Genomic DNA, 21,903 nt, shown 5'->3' on the forward strand with positions numbered 1-21,903 from the left:
CTCCGCCCTCCTGTCACAGACCGGCGCTTGACCACGCCCCCGCTGCCACAAAAATTTTAAAGAATAGACCCCTTCGCGTGTTTGTAAACAAACCGACCGTTGCTAGGATGCGCGCGCAGCCTGGACTCAAACAATGGCGCTGCCCATAGACCGGCATTATGAGCTGTCAGATTATGCAAAACAATTGTCTTTACAAGATCGAGAATGCTACATAAATAAGTTAACTCTAACAAGTGGACATCGCCTACCGGATCCGCATTTAATTAAAGAGTGGACGGAAGATGTTAGTAAGTTTTCCTCTGATACCTGAAGGCAGTCATACTATTTACAAAAAATGTCAAACTCAAAAAAAAAAAACCTATTTACAAAAGTAGCCTGCCATCAACATTCTGGTTACAGCGAGACTACAACTTGATTAACAATGGGACATTCATATTCATTTTGTTTTAATCAAATTATGCCAGTGATGTGATGGCAATGTGGCTTTAGCTACAACAGCAAATACCAACACTAAACAGCAATTTGCAGGAGGTGATGGCATGAAAGGAATGATAGTGTAAAGAGTGCAGCTAAGAGAAATCAGAGCTGCGTAAAAAGCGAGCGGCAGAGAGCAGAAATGAAACTGAACGGGGCGGGAGCTAGGTTAGAGCAGTCAACGTAAGTTGGCATTCAGAGTGAGGGCACACAATTTTACCTTTCCATCCTTGCTTTAAAATTGTGATTTTCGGCAGACACAAATAATGATGGCACAAAATCTGGACTGCTTGAGTCAAGCGAGACCTCTCCTACAAACAAAATTGCATGCAATGCTAAGTTAACATGCTAACAATATTCATTACATTGTGTAACTATGACCCAGCTAATCCGACAAACGCTACCAAAGTATTTTGCTACATCAATAAACGAAGACTAGAAAGAATAAAAAAGAAAGATTTAATAAATAGCCTGATCTTACCTGTGATTGAAGTGGGCGCTGCAAACCCGCGCATTTTTGATAGTGCTTTCATCCCAGTCTACACGTTTGATGGCTTGTAGTCATAGACGTTGGCGATTTTTTTTTTTTTTTTTTTGGAATGGGTGAGATTCTGCTGGAATTCTGTACATTTTAACCCCATCACTGCTACGATTCTGACACCCGACACACAACAACTAGGCATTTCTCCCAAATATTTCTTCTCGTCTCTACCGTTGCGGAGTCTTTTTTGGGTCCAGGCTGTGCGCGCAATTTCCTCTTGCGTATGAATGACGTTTACTGCGAAGGGGTCTATTCACAACTTTGTGTATATATAAGACCAAGCCCATAGCACCACGTAATTTTTAGTTTTTTTACGACACTGAAGAAGGCCGAAACGTTTGTCAAGAATACATTTTTAATAATGTTCAAAAGTTGGGTATCGGAGTGAAATTTTGTGTGTATGTGTATATATGTGTGTGTATATAAATAAAATATAAAATATTTTAGTGTGTGTGAGAGACACTCGCTAGAGAAACACTGTTTTGAGAGGACGGGCTGTTTTTTAGAGGGACGGTTAAGGCGGGGGGGGTTATGTGAGGAGTGGTGGGGTTAGACTACTACCGGTTGTCTCTGTCTGCCTTCGCTTGCTTCAGATAGGAAATGTTTTCAGAAAGAGAAATGTTGGACCTGGCTGAACGAGATGCAAAGAAATTAGGAACAATTGAATTAAGATGCTGGCGCTCAGAAAAAAACACTTTGTGAACACACACGCTAGCGTATTCGAACATAAACGTTTTGTTTGTGTTGCTGCCGTCAGAGCTACTGTTCTAGAACGTTCAAGCTCGTGCTCTGATTGGAGCAGTCAGCAGCACTGTGGTATACATGTGTTTTATAGCTTTCATAGTTTCAGTATTTTAGTAAGTTTTGAAATTGAAATCTGTTTATTTGTAGTAATGATAGACACGCGTTTACAGTTCGTGGGGGTTGTCAAGTAGTTCCAGTACAACGCTGACCGTACAACAGGCAGCACTGATGATGGCTGCAGAACAATCCAGCGCTGGCGGCCATTTTATTTCCTGTAGTTTCCATTCAGAGTAACATTTGAATTCATTTGAGTTTCTCCGTGCAGGTCTATGCAAATGAGCTGCGATGCCGGAGGATCGGCTCATGTGAAGCGTGTGCGCTTTTTTTTTCTTTTCTCCCCCTTCCTCTTCTCTCACTTACATGCAGCCATATGATGCACCATATGAGGTGTGTACACATTCATCTCTTTGCAATAACTGAAAAGGACCATAGGTCCTCACAAGGATGGGCCCATGTCACACATCCTCATAATGCCCTGGTCCTCACAAAAATACTGCTTTTACTCGTTTTATTTTGAAACCCAAAACAAACAACTTTTTTTTTTTTTTAATTTAATTTTATTTTTTGAAGGTTAGGGGCAGGACTGGAGTTAGCTAATTATTCATTCCTCATAAAGATAGAATGTGTGTGTGTGTGTGTGTGTGTGTGTGTGTGTGTGTGGAGTACAGTAAAATGTTTAGTGATTGATGGACACCAGGTCGCGGGTCCAGCACTCTCAGGGGTTGCTTCTGGTTACTGCTGCTAAATTTGCTTGTCGTGCGTGTAAAGTAAGTACAGGATGCATGCTGTTGTTTTTCAGAATTCCGACTTTCTTTTGTTACTAGGAAATATGGAGCTAAAGTTTTCCTTGTTTCTGAGAACTCGTTCTTTTATCATAATTTACATTTTAATGCCACAATTTTTAGCATAAGCTTTACAGTCACGTAACACGCACAGCATACTGCATCATACAGTGCTGAGTGTAAATTAGTGCACCCTCTTTGAAAAGTAACATTTTAAACAGTATCTCAATGAACACAAACAATTTCCAAAATGTTGACAAGTTTAATATAATATCTGTTTAACTTGTAATGGGAAAGTAAGGTTAATAATATAACTTAGATTACACATTTTTCAGTTTTACTCAAATTAGGGTGGTGCAAAAATGAGTACACCCCACAACAAAAACTAATCCATCTAGTACTTTGTATGGCCTCCATGATTTTTAATGACAGCGCCAAGTCTTCTAGGCATGGAATGAACAAGTTGGCGACATTTTGCAACATCAATCTTTTTCCATTCTTCAACAACGACCTCTTTTAGTGACTGGATGCTGGATGGAGAGTGATGCTCAACTCGTCTCTTCAGAATTCCCCATACGTGTTCGATTGGGTTCAGATCAGGAGATGTACTTGGCCACTGAATCACTTTCACCCTGTTCTTCAGAAATCCAACAGTGGCCTTAGATGTGTGTTTAGTCATGTTGGAAAAGTGCACGACGACCCAGGGCACGGAGTGATGGTAGCATCTTCTCTTTCAGTCTAGAGCAGTACGTCTGTGAATTCATGATGCCATCAATGAAATGCAGCTCCCCGACACCAGCAGCACTCATGCAGCCCCACATAAGGACACTGCCACCACCATGTTTCACAGTAGGCACCAGGCATTTTTCTTTGTATTCCTCACCTTTGCGACGCCATACAGTTTTGAAGCCATCAGTTCCAAAAACATTCATCTTGGTCTCATCACTCCAGAGTATAGAGTCCCAGTAGTCTTCATCTTTGTCAGCATGGGCCCTGGCAAACTCTAGGCGGGCTTTTTTGTGCCTGGGCTTTAGGAGAGGCTTTTTTTGTGGACGACATCCATGCATGCCATTCCTCTGCAGTGTACGCCGTATTGTGTCACAGGAAATAGTCACCCCAGTTTGGCTTTCTACTTCTTTAGATAACTGCAGTGAACTTGCATGCCGATTTTCTTCAACCCTTCTCATCAGAAGACGCTCCTGTCGAGGTGTTAACTTCCGTGGACGACCTGGACGTCTTTGTGAGATGGTTGCAGCTCCATCTTTCTTTCTTAAATTTTTGTACCACTTTTGCTACAGTATTCTGACTAAGTAAAGCTTTGCTGATCTTCTTGTAGCCTTCACCTTTGTGGTGTAAAGAAATTATTTTCTTTGGGGAATTCTGAAGAGACGAGTTGAGCATCGCTCTCCATCCAGCATCCAGTCACTAAAAGAGGTCGTTGTTGAAGAATGGAAAAAGATTTATGTTGCAAAATGTCGCCAACTTGTTCATTCCATGCCTAGAAGACTTGGCGCTGTCATTAAAAATCATGGAGGCCATACAAAGTGCTAGATGTAGTCGTTTTTGTTGTGGGGTGTACTCATTTTTGCACCACCCTAATTTGAGTAAAACTGAAAAATGTGTAATCCAAGTTATATTATTAACCTTATTTTCCCATTACAAGTTAAACAGATGTTATATTAAACTTGTCAACATTTTGGAAATTGTTTGTGTTCATTGACGTATTGTTTAAAATGTTACTTTTCAAAGGGGGTGCACTAATTTACGCTGGGCACTGTATTTATTGATCTTGAACATTGTATATTAGAAATGCTACTGAAAGTTGTTAGCAACTTGAGTGCCGCTAGCCCCGCCCACAAGCAACATAACTTCCTGTTCTTGAGCTTTTATCTGAAACTATAACTTTACTCTTCCTGTTGTTGTCATTGTGTATAGTTTATTCATGAAACTTTATCAAAACACGATTTATATACGGTTTGCAGTTATCCATGGTTTTGGATCTTGGAACGTGTCCTCCACGGATACGGCGCTCCCACTGATGTTCACTTGTTCTTTTATCACATGTATATTATTACTCATTTACACTTGTTTTTAAAAAGCCTGTTGGAAATGAAATTGCGTCGGCTTGCAGTGATTTCCGGGCTTGTTGACTGACCAACGGGCCGTCTGACAAGCTTCACGTGAGGATGAGTCAGCGAGGACTCTTTGGCTACGTTCACACTGCAGGCTGAAGTGACTCAAATCCGATCTTTTCGCCCATATGTGACCTGTATCCGATCTTTTATTGACAATATGAACGACACACATCCGATTTTTTCAAATCCGACCCAGGCCGTTTGGATATGTGGCCCTAATTCCGATTCCTATCCGCTCTTTTCATATGCGACTTCAGTCTGAACCGCCAGGTCACATTCATCCGACTTACACATCATCAACAAGCCACAAACGTCACTATTCTGCGCTGAAGTAGGCGGCGGGTCTCTCAAAAAATGTTACAACAACATGGCGCATAATCACGGGCGCAGATAGAGGGGGGGACGGGGGGGATTCGTCCCACCCAGATTTAAATTCACTTCGTTCGGTCCCCCCCACTTATAGGGAGGAAAAAACGTCTATGCTGTCTTTCTTTGCATAAGGCAAACCTCACGGAAAAATCAAAAGACTAATTACCATTCGGTTTATTGAGGTGCACAGCAGTGTATACATAGTTGCAACAACTCACATAAAACAAAGACTGATATTCGGTTGGTTGAGCTGCGCAGACTGCACAGGTTGCGAGCTCGAGCTTGGTTGCTATGGTAACCCACAAGTTTGACAGGCATATCGGGGTTGGGGTTGGTTTGCTGGCAGCTTTGTCCCCCCCCAGTTCCAAAAACGTATCTGCGCTCCTGCGCATGACATCAATGCGAGGGACGCTTCGGGCTGTGAAGGTTCTGAATCTTCTCAATGGAAGGACGCAGAGGTTAGGGAGCTGATTTCCATTTGGGGGGATGCAGCTATTCAAGCTAGATTGGATGAGTCATACCGCAACCGGGCGGTTTTACTTCCGTAAACACTGGCCATGCTCACTGCGTGTGACGTCGTCGTATCCTGCAATGCGCATGCGGAACACTTTTAGGTCGCTTTTCGTTCATACTGAGGATCACATACAAGTCGCATATATTTGTTAACGTGAACGACCTCACAAAAAAATCGGATTTCACCAAAAAATCGGAATTGAGCATCAAGCCTTGCAGTGTGAACGTAGCGTTTTTAAAAAGATTAAACCATGTAAACGAAGCTCTACGTTTCTGAGTAGTGAACAGAACAGGAGGATTAAATCTCCAGTATAACTTCAGGGATGTGATTTTTCCGCGAATTCGCGGAATTCCGCTTTTTTCACCTCAATTTGAAAAATTTTTCCGATTTTTCGCTCAAAAATCCGCATTCGTATCCTATTCGTTCCGACTTTCAGTAATTCCGTCATTGAGATGAAATGAGGTACGTGATTGGCCCATCAGTCTGTAACAACCAATGAACGTGCTTGTTAGATAGCTGTACGTAAGCTCGCTTCAAACAAAGAGTTGAAAGATGGCAGCCTCCGTGATCGAGCGTAAAGATGCAAATCGAGTTAAAGAAATCAACAGAATAGTGAAAAACAAGTTCCACTGGGAATGGTTGGAGAAAGAGGTTGCTATAGACGTTGGACATAAGACTGTGAGACATTTGTTCAGCGAATCAAATACTAGAAGTTGCCATACATAAGAAGCAAACCGGGAGACTACCAGGAGCAATAGAGTTTAATAAATAATGGTGGATGAATTCTTATGTTGCATCATGTTTGTTTGAAAAGGCACATTTAGGTATGTTCAACTTCTACAGTAATTGAAAGTATAAATTTTGTTTTTCCTTATACAATTTTATATTTATTCTAATGCAGATGATTTAATTTAGAATGACATTTTTAGGTTTCATGTTTTGGCTTTTTGTCAGTTAAGAATCATTGAATTTACTATAGGGGCTCAGAGTTGCATGTTGACCATTAAATTGGCTTGAATTTGTTAATCATGACAAGTTTTTTCTTGTGTGTTTGCTTGCCATTTTAGTACAATTTTTAAGTCAGAAAACCCCAGAACCCAGGAGCTTCGGGGGGCTTTGCCCCCCCCTTGTCCCCCCACCAGGGCGCTGCCCTGGACCAGCTGGGGGCCTATGGCCCCCAGACCCCCGGCTAAAATTTTCAGATAATTTCACCAGCCCCAAATCACATCCCTGTAACTTTCCCCAGCGCTGCTGAACTCACTGTCGTACCTGAAGACTCGCAGCTATAACTAAAGAAACCCTTTGGTTCACAGTTTGTTGGAATCTCTGTCGTCGTCATCATACTTCTGGAGGAAAAAAACATGTTCTCCCAGGAGGTCATACCAGTGTCAAGAACCTGCCTGAAAGTACTGAGGTGTTTTTAAACCCATGTTCCTGTGGATGTTCTTGCTTCGATTGAACTGATTTTAAAAAAGCTAACCAGGGGCAGAATTTCAATATTTGCACAAGCCTGTGTACGGATTATCAAACACGGAACTTATTCTCTGCGGGTTAACTGTAAATACTCGGATCAAATATTGTGTCCTGCAGATGGACTACAGACAGATCAGTGTTAAAGCTGAAGACTTAAGGAAGCGTGTGCTATCATCATCTTATATCTGAAAGCCTGGATCATTCCACTGACTAACTGGAACACCGTCACCGTGGTAACATCTTAAAATGGAAAAATGAATGCGTTTGGGAAGATAAGGTTCGTCTCGTCCCGTCTTCTCATCACGTTCAGAAGAGTGGCATATCGGTCGGTTGTGTTCTAATCCTGTTTCCTCCACTTAAAAAAAAAAATCTACAGTTGTGACGAAAATGAATATCGGCTAATAACGACTTCCTGTATTTAATGTATACACTGATTAAAAATGGACAGTTTTTAATCTAGAGCCTTCCAGAAAACAGGTTTCCTGTTGGAGAGTTCCAAGAAGATATGAACATCGAACTGTGCAAAGAACCCTTGACTACTGGTACCTTCACACCAAAGGTAGTGAGACTTTTGTGTTGATGCCAAGTCAAAAAAAAAAAAAGATAAATGTATGTCCCTGTGTGCAAACAAGGACTAATTGTAAATAACAAGGAACCCCAACACCGCAATTATTTTCTCCTCCATCGTACTTGAACAGTTTGAACAGAAGCAAAATTTAGACGACTGTATATTCTTAAGAACGGAGCACTTCTAAATTCTGATTGGTTACTGCTGAACTGCGTCATAGTTCATTACCATCAAGCTGCCCAGACTTCATTTATTCTGACGCCCCACCATCCAGTGCGTGCCCCCAGTGATCTCGCCACCAGCCAAGAGAACGCTGGCTTTCCTAGACCAGGAACGACTTCTGGTTGCTTGGCGTTTCTGCTCGTCGCTTTTGGTGTGAATGTCGAGTAAGGCGTCCACATTCACACTTTATATGCAAATCACCTGACAATTTGCATATAATTCAGCAGGAGAAGGCGGGGTCACTTTTAAAAAGCACCTTTTTGTTTTTTTTCTTTGTTTGATCTACTTCTCAAAAAAAAAAATCCAGTGCAACATCAAACACTTTTTAACTTGCAGCCAGTCGGGTTGCAGATTGGCGGCCAAACGAGAAAAATCAACACAGAGGACAGAGTGCTGAGAGAATCTCGTTTTATTGTTAAATGTATTTGGATTGAACTTCAGTGTGAAGGAGAGCTCATTTCATTAGAGAGGCAAAGGAAAGAATGAAAGCCGTATCGGAGCGGATATATCAGGAATGTTTCATTTCTTTTTAGTCTCGGAATGCAGTTCCGCTTGTGGTGGAATGACTCCGACTGCTACACAAGTGGCATTGCTACGACTCCGACTCCTACTTCATACTTCTATTATGAATACTACTGCTGCTAGTAAAGGCCACTTTATACTTCCTGCTTCGAATCGATGCTTGCGCAGGCAGAAGTATTATACTTGCGTGTAAGGTGCGTGTCACCTCTAGGAGGTGCTGTTGCAGTCGCATGAACCACACCCGACTTTACTGCTTTTACAGATGGAAGAGGAGCGAAATTTCAGCTCCATGTTTCATCGTAGGAATAATGAACGGAAAATAACGCGGACAAAATGATGTTTTGAAATCCGTCCGTATTCAGCGACATGAAGCGAAACTCCCACTGCGTGCTCAGGAACGAGGCAGAAAAATGACGCCGTTGTGTTTACGATGTCCGTTATAATCTCCAGCTGCTCCAGGGCTTCACACTTGCATATAAAACACAATCTCGTGATGGTAGATTTCCGATTTTCGCAGAGAAGGAGGAGCAGCCAGAAATGCGATGTTGCCAAGAGGACCAACCAATCACAGTTGTCATGGTCTGCATCACTGCAATGTGTGGTTACGTTTTTTTGAAGCAGTGAACATCCGGCTACGGTGTAATGTACGTGGCTACGGTGTATCCTTTGGAGTAGATTTGACGCCATCATCAAAGCCTTCGGTGCATTACGAAAGCACCTATGGTCTCGCTGTGACATCAAGAGAACCACCAAGTTGAAAGTATACAATGCCACAGTCTTACCATCTCTGCTTTACACCACTGAATGCATGACGCTCTACCATAAACATTTCAAGAAACTGAGCAGGCTACAGTGGTGCTTGAAAGTTTGTGAACCCTTTAGAATTTTCTATTTCTGCATAAATATGACCTAAAACATCAGATTTTCACACAAGTCCTAAAAGTAGATAAAGAGAACCCAGTTAAACAAATGAGACAAAAATATTATACTCGGTCATTTATTTATTGAGGAAAATGATCCAATATTACATATCTGTGAGTGGCAAAAGTATGTGAACCTCTAGGATTAGCAGTTAATTTGAAGGTGAAATTAGAGTCAGGTGTTTTCAATCAATGGGATGACAATCAGGTGTGAGTGGGCACCCTGTTTTATTTAAAGAACAGGGATCTATCAAAGTCTGATCTTCACAACACATGTTTGTGCAAGTGTATCATGGCACGAACAAAGGAGATTTCTGAGGACCTCAGAAAAAGCGTTGTTGATGCTCATCAGGCTGGAAAAGGTTACAAAACCATCTCTAAAGAGTTTGGACTCCACCAATCCACAGTCAGACAGATTGTGTACAAATGGAGGAAATTCAGGGCCATTGTTACCCTCCCCAGGAGTGGTCAACCAACAAAGATCACTCCAAGAGCAAGGCGTGTAATGGTCGGCGAGGTCACAAAGGACCCCAGGGTAACTTCTAAGCAACTGAAGGCCTCTCTCACATTGGCTAATGTTAATGTTCATGAGTCCACCATCAGTGGCACCGGCAACACCAACATCAAATCCTCAAAATACGATGGCAGGACAAGGTCCCTAATGTACAAGTCCTCAGGCGAGCCAGTACAGTAAGCATGGAAGCCCTTATCACAGCCTCCCAACTTTGTTGGGCTGGACATATCTGGCGCATGCCTGACACGTGACGACCCAAAGCCGTTTTCTACGGAGAACTGAGCCAAGGAAAGAGGAGATGAGGACAGAAACTGGGGTACAAAGATGTCTTGAAGAGGAACATGAAGAATGCCGCCGTTATCAATCAGACGTGGGAAAGGGGCGCCTCGGATAGAGCAACATGGCGAAGCATAGTTAAAAGCTCAGTGTTTGCAATTGAAGACAAGTGTCAGAGGGTGAAACCATGAAACCACACGTTCCATAGCAGCTCAGCCGGGCAGTTCGTGTCACCGCTGCCGGTCACTCTGTCGCTCTGGTGCAGGCCTCGCGGCCCATCTGCGTTTCTGCTGATCCTAATGAAGCGGTCATCATTAGCGATGGACAGCTGACAATGACCAAGATTTGATGCAGAAGTATAAATTGGCTTTAAGACTATTTTTCATAAGTGTTTTGTTAAACACACTATGTTGTGCTGTTATAGAAGAATAACCAGCATGGTTTAATGAAGCACAATTAACATCTCTTTATACCCCAGTAATTTGCCAATCGTTACCATGGAAAAAAATAGTTTCTCACTTGTTATAGCAGCTATAAACGGCTGTTCCTTCGCTTTCTCTTGAAGTTAACAAGACCTGAAAAATTGCAGCTCATCATGTGACCGAGAAATGGCAGAGCGTGTCAACTCCGTCCTGAAAACTGTTACAACACACTGATGCTGTAGACTCCTTCCGTAAATGTACATAACCTCTTGTTACGCGCAACCTGTTACTATAGAAACGATAACCTGTTAAAGTTATAACGAGCTCATTAAAGGAGAACTGAAGTAATTTTTAAACTTGCTTTATTTCTTAACGTGTCCAAAAGCGTTTTTTCATTTTACCAATGAGCTCACTGTATAGTCCTCTATATAGTAATTCCCTATATAGGGAGTAGTGAACGAGTGAGCGATTTTGGACACAGGGAACGTTGGCAGATGTTGGTCGCTTTGATTTCCGCTGTATGTTTTACTTCCGTCCTACGATGTCTCGCACAGGTCTCAGCGAATCTCGTTTACAGCCATTGTTTTGACATATGGGCTGATGTATTACATAGACACAAGTTGCTGTAGCAGTGATACAATAGCTCTCAAAATGCATTCCAATATTTAATAAAATGAGAAATAGAATTTTGATACTAAAAAATTTGCTTTCAGTTCTCCTTTAAGATCAACCTGCTCTACTCTGAGCTGTTAACACCCTCTGACCAATCGGAATCAAGAACACGGCAGTACATTAGAATAAAACTCAACATGAGCCGATGTTTTAGCTACCAGTTACCCACTCGATAAACTCGATCAACGGTTTTATTTATTTATTTATTTGTTTTCCAATTTAAAGTGTAAATGTAACGGCATAAATTGTTCAGAAATAATGCAGAATATTTTCTGGCGAGTTCAGTCCTAATCTTTAAAAGTAGAAGCTACGGGCATGTTTTCAGTGGCGTGAGTCATAACGCCACATGACACGCTTGCAAAAAAAATAAAAATTCCGCTTTCGCAACTAGTAATTACAAGTGTGGCTGTCGAAAACATGTAATTAGCGATGTTTTGTGACGGTTTTTGACAGCACGCTGGTGCACGATTGCTCAATTTCATGTTGTTACTGTTTTTTTTTTTTTTTTTCCCCCAAGCTAATGAGTTTTCTGTTTGCCTTTTAGGCATTGTGAACAAATCAGATTGATGTGATCCAGGAGTTAAATGGAGAAACATTTTATTTTTGATTGCGCTGTTTTTTTTTTGTTTGTTTGTTTGTTTGTTTTGAGAACAATACACGTCAGGCTGAATGGGGGGAGGGGCATTCAACATTCGATTAGCTTCGAGAGAGCGGAAATAAAAGACACAGCTACAAATTCATCATTAAAACGCCAACCATTCATACAGCCACTTTAAACTGACATTCAGCGATAATCCTCTTATTATGTAACACATTGTGCTCAGGATTTTCATGTTGCGTAGCTGGTTTTGGAACTAGCAGCCCTTTTTTTTTTTTTTTTTTGTTCTCCCACACACTCGCACACTCGTGTGCTCTCTCTCTCTTGTGTGTGCACACACTCACACTCCATCATCGACATCATCCGCCTCTGCACTGCATACTTCAAATCACATATTAGGACATTTCCGAAGTGCCTTCTTATAATTGTAATGCACAGGCAGTATGATTTTAACCTCTCTCTCTCTCTTTTTGCAGGTCTACGCATAACGAGATGGAGAAGAACAGGTACGCCCACTTCACCCTGCCGGTATCAGTTAAAGGACCATGAGTCAGAATTGGTTAACATTTTTAGATATCTAGCAGAATTCAACAACATTTGCATGGTTATTTTATTTTACTCTTTGGCTCCTTCCTCTTCCCTCCCGCCCATGTACACTTCATTTACATACCTGTCCAGCTTCATCCCCTTTTCCAGTTCTTGGAAAAGCCTCTGCGTTCACTTCTGGTGTTGATGTGTTTCTTGTCCTCAGATCAGAGTGTACTTTGTTTTGCTCACATTGTAATCATCTGGCTGCGCTGCGCGCTTACCGATTTCAGCCATGTTTTTTCTTTCTGGACGGGGGCGGAGCAAAAGGACCTTGGGTGGGTGTTTATAGAAAGAGGCAAATGTAATACAAAAATGTTTTCTGAGCCAGGTAATGCATTTATACTGAGGACTTGAAGCTTAAATTATTTTTTTTAATCATGTTGGAAATAATTGAGGAATGAGGAATATGAGAAATAATTTTTAAAAAGGGGGGGGCGGCGGAGGCTTTTGCACCATTAAATTAACCTACAATTTAAATTATCTACAATATCAGGAATAAGAGTAATCCTGGTGCTGAAAGAATGACCCCTTTTTATCCGTATATGGATTAGATTAGATTAGATTAGATTAGATTAGATTAGATTAGATTAGATTAGATTAGATTAGATTAGATTAGATTAGATTAGATTAGATTAGATTAGATTAGATAAGATAAGATAAAACTTTATTGATCCCTTTGGGAGGGTTCCCTCAGGGAAATTAAGCTTCCAGCAGCATCATTACAGATAAACAGAAAAGAAATAGAGAAAACTTCTAGATAAATTAAATTAACTATTTACATATACAAATATAAAAAGAATAAGGTATGGGGAAGAGAGGAAGGGGGGGACGGCAGGAGAGATATTGCACTTTATATTGCACATTTTCCAGTATTGCTTATTGTCAGGCTAGGCTACTGCTCCTTCCCGTCCTCTGTCCTCCTGTTACCCCTCCTCCCCCCCAGAGAGGAGTTGTACAGTCTGATGGTGTGAGGGACAAAGGAGTTTTTGAGTCTGTTCGTCCTGCACTTGGGAAGGAGCATTCTGTCACTGAACAGGCTCCTCTGGTTGCTGATGACGGTGTGCAGAGGGTGACTGGCATCGTCCATGATATTCAATAGTTTGTCCATAGACCTCTTCTCTGCCACCGTCACCAGAGAGTCAAGCTTCATGCCGACCACAGAGCCGGCCCGCCTGATCAGTTTGTCCTTCTTGGATGTGCTGCCCCCCCCAGCACACCACGGTGTAAAACAGGACACTGGCGACCACGGACTGATAGAACATCCACAGGCGTTTCCTGCAGATGTTAAAGGACCGCAGCCTCCTCAGGAAGTATAGCCTGCTCTGTCCCTTCCTGTATAGGTGGTTGGTGTTGCAAGTCCAGTCCAGCTTGCTGTCCAGCCACAGCCCGAGGTACTTGTAGGAATCCACAGCCTCCACCTCGATTCCCTCGGATCAGAATTGGTCTTGACCTTGGTCTGGACCTCCCAAAGTCAATGACCAGCTCCTTGGTCTTTGAGGTGTTGAGCTGCAGATGGTTCCTGTTGCACCACATAGCAAAGTCCCTCACCAGGCTCCTATACTCCTCCTCTCTGTCGTCACTGATACACCCAACGATGGCTGTGTCATCGGCAAACTTCTGAATGTGACACAGCTCCGAGTTGTAGCAGAAGTCCGCGGTGTACAGGGTGAAGAGAAGAGGGGCCAGCACCGTGCCCTGGGGTGCTCCGGTGCTGCTAATCAGTGTCCGATGTGATGTCCTTCAGCCTGACGTACTGCGGCCTGTCAGTGAGGTAGCTGGAGATCCAGGTGACCAGGCAGGGGTCCACTCGCATCCTGTTCAGTTTGTTTTGAAGCAGTAGGGGCTGGATGGTGTTGAAGGCACTCGAGAAGTCCAAGAAGAGGATCCTCACTGTGCCATTTCCCTTATCCAGATGCGAGTGGGCTTGGTGTAGCAGGTAGAGGATGGCGTCTTCCACACCAACACCTGCCCGGTACGCAAACTGCAGACAGTCCTGGGCATGTTGTACCTGGGGTCTGAGGAGGCTGAGGAAGAGCCGCTCCAACGTCTTCTTCAGATGTGAAGTGAGTGCCACCGGTCGGAAGTCGTTCAGCTCGCTGGGCCGATTCTTTTTGGGAACTGGAACGATACATGATGTCTTCCAGAGGGTGGGCACTCTCCCCAGCTGCAGGCTGAGGTTGAAGATGCGTTGAAGTTTTTATCTGTTTATAGTTAGATTTATTGTGAAACATGTTGGTTTGTGTTCTTAGTCATTTGACATGACCTGCGAAGGTGGATCTCACACACGTGTACATGCATACACACACATCCAGCTCGGCTTGCAGGTGGAGGTGAATAATAGATTTTCGCCGCAGTTAGGAGCGCAAGCAGGTCGTCTGAAACCCTTTTGAAACCCTGAACGCCGTGGGGTCTCAGACGGGCTCAGCTTCTCCTTCCTCTGCAGACATTCAACACCGCAGGGTCCCACAGCTACACCGCACCGCTTCACTGTTCACATTTAAAGATCTGTGTGTTGTCCTGAGTTGACCCAGTGTGAAGGGCAAGACCAGAAAAAAAAAAAAAAAACACTCGTACACGGCATTCAGTAGATCAGAATTTTTTTTTTTAATGTGACGAAACAAAGGTGTGACTCCTGCTGTCTTTAACATCATTTTTTTTCACAGTAAGTTGATGTATTCGTTCGTTTCCATTTACATTTCAACGATCCATCCAGCAGATGTTTATATCCGATGCGGTTTTAAACTCGCAGCCTTCTGGTCAGCGAGTTGACGTGTCTGAATCAGAGCGGGGATCTCTCTAACGATTGCCCCGGAGGATTGGCACACGGCCACCGTATGCTTTGTGTGTATGTAGAAGGAGTCACTCGAGGTCGCCGCTCGATTTTAAAAGAAAAAAAAAGAAAGGAGGAGGAGGATAAAGAGTGGGGGTTGGTTCTCTGTTCTCAACTTGTTCATCGCAGGAAACCACAACACCATCAGAGTTAAAACAGTTCCTGAGAGGATGGCAGGGAGAGAGAGAGAGAGATTTTTAATAGCCTGCAGGGTCAAAGGTCACACGTGGGCAGATTAAATCCTCTCCTGTTAGGACCATGATGTTTGTCGTGCCAACAGTGTGTGTGTGTGTGTGTAAAATATGGAGTAACACGTGGCGCAAATACAAATATGATTAATCAAGATTTGTTCAATATATACAAATAAGACGAGGGTGAGTCACATGAAAACCTTTTTATTTATTTATTTATTTATTTATTTTTTAACTTGTCTGCTTACTGGTCGGTCTGTCTGTCCATCTACCTGTCTGTCTATCTCTGTCCAGCCATCTGTCTGGCTCTGTCTGTCAGCCGTCTGTTCATCCATTTATGTCTCCATCTATCTGTGTTTTTTTTTTTTTAAATTAAAAAAAAACTCCAATTGTTTGATCTTTCCATGTCTATTAGACATTAGTGTGTAAATCAGCAAGCCCTGCCCACTTTCCTGGTCACCTGACTCGAAATCTCATGCGTGCAGCGCCAACTGTGTGGTGAAATAAGGCAGCAGACGTGAACGATGGCAGGGTCGTATAAGCCGTCAACTGCGTCCGCGTTATCGGTTCTTATCCCGTTTTCTCGGTGATGGTCAGACGTCAGGACTCGGGGCGATGATAAACTAAGTTCACACAGGTTGTGGTATCAGCTAATGGAGGCGAGGTCACCGTTTACAGTCCTGACTTCACCGTTTACACTCGGAGATAAGATACGTACGTGTGTGTGTGTGTGTGTGTGTGTGTTTGGCATTTGCATTTGTTTAACAAATAGCCGAGTCTTCCTGGTCGTTATGTCACGGCAATGCGAGCAAGTTCTGTGGCTGTGTAATCCAACTCCACTGCCCTTTGGACCGGCTCACCATGCCAAGGGCTGAAAGAAGAGAGTCCTGCCACAGGCGTGACCTCGGAGGGGTGTGTGTGTGTGTGTGTGTACAGTTGTCTAGCAGAGACAAATGTTGATTTGTCTACTCAGTTTTTGCTCAACACTGCCCTTAAAAAGCAAATCTCTCTCTTATGAATCGTAGTGAGCCAAACATTAAGTGCAATGAAGCTGATGGTGTTTGTGAAAAAGGAACATCATTAAACCACACAGATCCATCTCTTTCTCTCATTCCTTTCTTTCTCTTTCGTTTCCTCTGACGCTCCCTCACCTCTGTCCTAGTATGAAGTGTGTGTGTGTGTGTGTGGCGCGTGTTCTGTGCTCTGTGTACAGGATCATGGTGTATCGTGCTACTTTGGTTTCATTTCAGGATTTATTTAACTGGATTCTATTTTTAGACCTTTTTTCGAGGCTGATCACACTTTGATTCACGAGCAGAACGGAGTGTGTCGTGTCGTCTTGTACGTTATGCTGCGTTACATCACATCAGAACAGCTGTAACGTCGCCATCTCTGAGACTCCACCATGTTTCATTCACACATCCAACTGTTGATCCTGTCAGGATGCGAATCGGATGGATTCGAACAGAAACGCACGCTTAACACTCCAGTACTTCAGCTTCAAACAAATTTGGAACTCCTTTTTTAAAAAAAAAAAGTGGTACGAGTAGCGTGTTTATGATTTTTGGTTGATTTTATATTTAGTAATTTTTGAGCCGTATAGATTTTGAATAATTATGTCGACTTAATTAGACGACTGGCAGGGGGAGAACTCTGCAAACATGTTAGAACTTTTCCTTTTTTTTTTTTTAAATTCAAACAGGTGAGCTTTCGCAATCACATCAGTGACGACGAGAGAGCAAAATCAGAAAATGTATTGTGAAAACGTTTTGTCTGAAACTCAAAATAAACATATTCGAAGGTTGGCCAACGTACAAGTGCACGTTGACATTTTCTCAGCACTCGTATGTTAAACGAGTAGCTAAATGGGTGTGGCTCTATCATGGACAATATATTCAGCGATAAACGGATGGTCATTGGATATTGTGGTAATGTATTATCACGAACAGATTTCATTTTATACCACAGCGCAGTTGAATTCTTCAGTTTGATTGGCTAGAACGTGTGCGTTACTTTCAGTGCAGTTCAGACAGTCATTCGAACTGGAACATGAGCGTAATAATGCGTTTTTTTTTTTTTTTTAAAAGAGTAACAACCCACATGGAGTTTATGCTTTGCGGTTTCTCTGTCAAGCTGCGTTTTTAAATAGATGGATAGAGAGAGCTGAAATGTCAGTGGAAACAGGAAGTGACTTGGCTTTTGGATGTTCGACAATGTTAAATCTCATCATAAACTGTTAAATTAGCAGATGAGTCTGGTATAAGTGGAATAACGCACTCCAGACTCCACTGTTAGATGAAAACGGTGCACTGCTGGGAGGGTAGCGACACTCGGCCTGTGCGTTGTGCCGTATCACACCACCCCACACACGCGCACACACTACTCTACATGGTGTAGATTTATTTATTTTTCAGATATCTGCAGTGTGTTCTTCTTTACACATCACGTAAGCTTTGTCTCAGGCGCCTGGACCACCAGCGTGTCCAGTCCAGAGTGAGAAAATGGAGCACAAAATGGCCAGGAAATTAATTTAAACAAGAAATGGAAATTACTTATTTATTTAACGCTCCCACCACTGACAGCCTGCATTAATGTTAGGGTAAGAAATGCTTCTGTGGTGGGTTTTTTTGTGTTTAATTCCTCAGTGTGAATTCAAAGCGCAAGTTTTTTTATTTCAGGGACAGAAATAACGCCGGGGTTGTGAAAGGAGGCAGCGCGCGGCGTGGGTGTGGAGAAAAGAGCCAGACTTCATTCAGCCGACCTTGATGAAATATTACGGAAGCGTTCAGAAGTGTAACCTGTAAAGAATCCATTGGATGAATAACCAGCGAATCCAGCTTTTACTTTCGGCGTAGTATAAATAGTTTTCAAATGAAATGGGTCATGGAAAAACCTGTTTGATGGTGTTATTACTGGAAAGGATGCAGTGACAGCTTTCCAGGTAAAGGCGTGTGTGTGTGTGTGTGTGTGTGTGTGTGTGTGCAGGTTGGGGTGAGTGCGCCACTCTCCTAATGAATGGACTTTAATGAAGCTTATTTATTTTCCTCCCAAGAATGTCGTGTTTATCATTCCTTCTTCACCAGGGACTTTTCACCTTCTCAGTAACTCTTACTTCCTGCGCCGGAGTTCCAACCTGACCGATTCACCGACCTTCTTACGGTTCCTAAAGCTCGTTTTAAACCTGACAGCGCTGTTCACTGGACACTTCACATAATCAGCAGCTTTAAAAATGTGTTGGTGAATCAAAAAAGGTATAACTGTTGATTTGGTGATGCTCGGCATCATCTAATCCTGAGAGATAAATAAATAAATGAAGAGATGGAGTGTGTGTTCATAACGAGGTGCCCTCAGGGATATGGAGAAGACTTCCTGAAGGCGTTTATGTAGCGTTGATTTCTGGAAGGAGTCTCCAGTGCAAGTCAGAGGTGAAGCTGGAGGTTTTTCCATCTTCGGGATGGAGGAGTTTCTCAGTAACATGACAAGCTGTGATGGTTGGCTCATCCGGCCGCCGTCGTCCGTCCACGGTTTACAAAAATCGCTGCTTCTCGTACAGGATTGATGGGATTTCGATCAAACTCGCATACAGCGTTCTCCAGGCGGGTGTGCATAAAAGTTGTCAAGACCTGGCATGCCGCCTGTCATATTTACAATTTTTTTTTATTTTTATCAATATCAAGAGAAAGAAGAGCGTGAGTAAGAACAGGAACAAACTTGATTCATGGACGTTCCATGGCATTAAATGCAACTATAACCAGATAAAAAAAAAAAGTATTGCATGATGTTCTTTATGAAATGAAACTTGTAATCGCTGATGAATGAATTCCTGATGTCGGAATGACTTTGTCGTCAGCAGGCGTTGACTGTAGCTGTGGGGTTTAACTCTGCCGGAGTTAATGCGTATGAGCTCCAGCTCGTTATGTAGCTCTGAAGCAGATGTTTCATTCTAGTAATTTATGCTTTTGCTTATTACAGGGACGGGACTATAATTTCACTCAGCCTTCCTCTCTGACTTGTGATTATACCCCTGATTATAACACATCAGCATGTTTAACACTTGAGCAATATTGTCAACGTGAGCATTTATTTGTAAAAGTCCTGCTACTTCCCGAACAGGTCGTGTGGGTGTGTGAGGAAAAACAGGTTTACTCAAATATTACATGCATGCAATATTTGAGTGAGCTTCTGTTTTTTGCTCCTGAGAGAAATGAAGTCCTGTTTATTAAAAAGAAACACAGTCAGTGTAAGAACAAGTAAGAAGTTAAAGATTTGTATATAATATTGCTTACATTCGACCTGTTTTTTTACATGCCGGCTAATAAATTGCTGGAAGCGCTCCGGATCACGCGTGACCCACCTTGTGACTTGTTGCTGAACCGAAACTGAACTCGGGATCAAACAAAAGCATGTGACTTCCTGTAAACACAAGACAACATTGGCCGGGGGGGGAGTATTGTCAAGGTGTCACGTGCCAAAGCTGTTTATCTGAAGCGTACACTGACACGAACACACACAGGAGGAAAGATGAGCGATACATGAAACTATGACGCTTTTATTCCATGTTCAGTCGACTACAACTTGGTCTTGACCAGATGTCACCTCTGCAAGATCAAGAGGTGAAAATTTTACAGACCAGGACCCTCACGTTGACCTTTAACCCAAAACTCAATTATATCTGACCAACGCAAACTGAGTGGATGTTAACGTCGGTCTAATGTTGTAGACCAGTTGGATGGATGGAAGGAAGGAAGTATTGATGTGTGTGTGCTTTATTGAGAGCACCTCGAATAAATAAAAGAAATGGAGGAAAGGAAAGAACACTCACTGTGATTTGAATATCAAAACAGAAGAGCCGATCAAGACCCTGTAATAAAAACCTACCAAAAAAAAATCCTTCAACCAAATATATTAACTGAGCACAAGATCTTTACATCGATGGCGTGCGCGTTCACAGAACCGTCCACCTTCTTACCCTGTGAGAAATAAAGCATTTCATAACGATTTATTAACTGAGCACGAGGTCTTTATGGGAAAATATCAGACCGAGTCAAGTCAAGTTTATTTGTATCGCGCTTTTAACAATAAACATTGTCGCAAAGCGGCTTTACAGAATTTTAACGACTTAAAACATGAGCTAATTTTATCCCTAATCTATCCCCAATGAGCAAGCCTGTGGCGACGGTGGCAAGGAAAAACTCCCTCAGACGACATGAGGAAGAAACCTTGAGAGGAACCAGACTCAAAAGGGAACCCATCCTCATTTGGGCAACAACAGACAGCCTGACTACCAAGGTCTTGACAGTACGGACCAAATCGTAGGCGAGGTCTGTACTGTCAAGACCTTGGTCTGATACTTTCACGTAAAGACCAAGCAAGCAAGGTTAATAATTATATTATAAACAATTTTTATTTATTTAATTTTAATTTCTAAGATAGACTGTCATTATAACAAGGCGTCATGCTGCTTTCAGTCACGTCATATTTGTAACGTAGTTGAGTTGCGCATGCAGAATAAACGGCTAGCGGCTTCAAAACTGAATTTCTGTTGGCGGTTATCGGTTTCTGAACATTCTCCGTTACTCATTTCTTGAATAACTCCGTGACTCGGTTTGCCTTTTTTTTTCTTTGTGGTTTCAGCTGTTTTGATTCAGTTTTTATTTCCAAGTGTGTGGGTTTTTTTTTTGTTTTTTGCAACACTGAAAGCCAATGCCTTGGAAAGAAAGTCTGTATCTGTAATCACAGGCATTGCGGGAAAATGCTGCCCGCCATGGAACCAATCAGAGCACACGATTTTACCAGAAGTAGCTCGTGCCTTATAATAAATGGAGGTAACAGTTCCTCCTCTTCATCACAACACCCTGTTGCTGATTATCAATTTTTTTTTTTTTTTTTTTATTCCTCTCACACCACAGCAGTTCACTAAAGATTACAGCTTTGTGTCAGAAATTCTGTTAATTGGTACATTTTTAATTTATTCATTAATATAAACCGGCGCTCCTGTCAGAGCTGCTATTATAGAACGTTAATCAACACCCACTTTCTGACCAATCACAATCCAGGATTCAGCATGCAGTGGACTATAAAGCTATAAACTGTTGGTGTGTTTTGTTTGGAAGCGAGGATTACAGCTCGACGCCCGTCACATGACGGGTTGATGGTTTGTTGACTGAAATGTGTTTTAAAGTGGATTGAAATGATGTGTTAATAAAAAAAAAAAAATGATAGTAATAACACAGATACACGTGTGATGTACGTCACCCACTGAAGGAGAGCTGTGACTTTAATTCTGCTGTGTGGAACATTCAGATTATTTCTGTTAGATTTCCTGTAATTTCCTGTTTATTTCCTCTAATTCACATTTGATCAGTTCGGCACGGTCGACGCTTCAGCATCAGTTTCTTTTTCTCTCCTTTTACGTCTTTGTTCTCTTCCTCTGCTTGGTTTTATTTGTCTCCATCTCTTGCACTTTTTTTTTTCTTATTTATTTATTT

General features: G+C 42.3%; 1 protein-coding gene across 1 annotated transcript in view; it reads left to right on the forward strand.

Annotated features, from left to right (window-relative positions):
* mxd1 (MAX dimerization protein 1) overlaps window positions 1-21,903 on the forward strand; it is a 47,857-nt gene that overhangs the window by 15,603 nt on the left and 10,351 nt on the right. The window contains exon 3 of the mRNA XM_060907517.1: window positions 12,283-12,312. Within this exon, the coding sequence (XP_060763500.1) occupies window positions 12,283-12,312 (30 nt within the window). The remainder of the gene's footprint in view (window positions 1-12,282; window positions 12,313-21,903) is intronic.

This window comes from Neoarius graeffei, chromosome 24 (assembly GCF_027579695.1).
Source record: "Neoarius graeffei isolate fNeoGra1 chromosome 24, fNeoGra1.pri, whole genome shotgun sequence".
Lineage (NCBI taxonomy): Eukaryota > Metazoa > Chordata > Actinopteri > Siluriformes > Ariidae > Neoarius > Neoarius graeffei.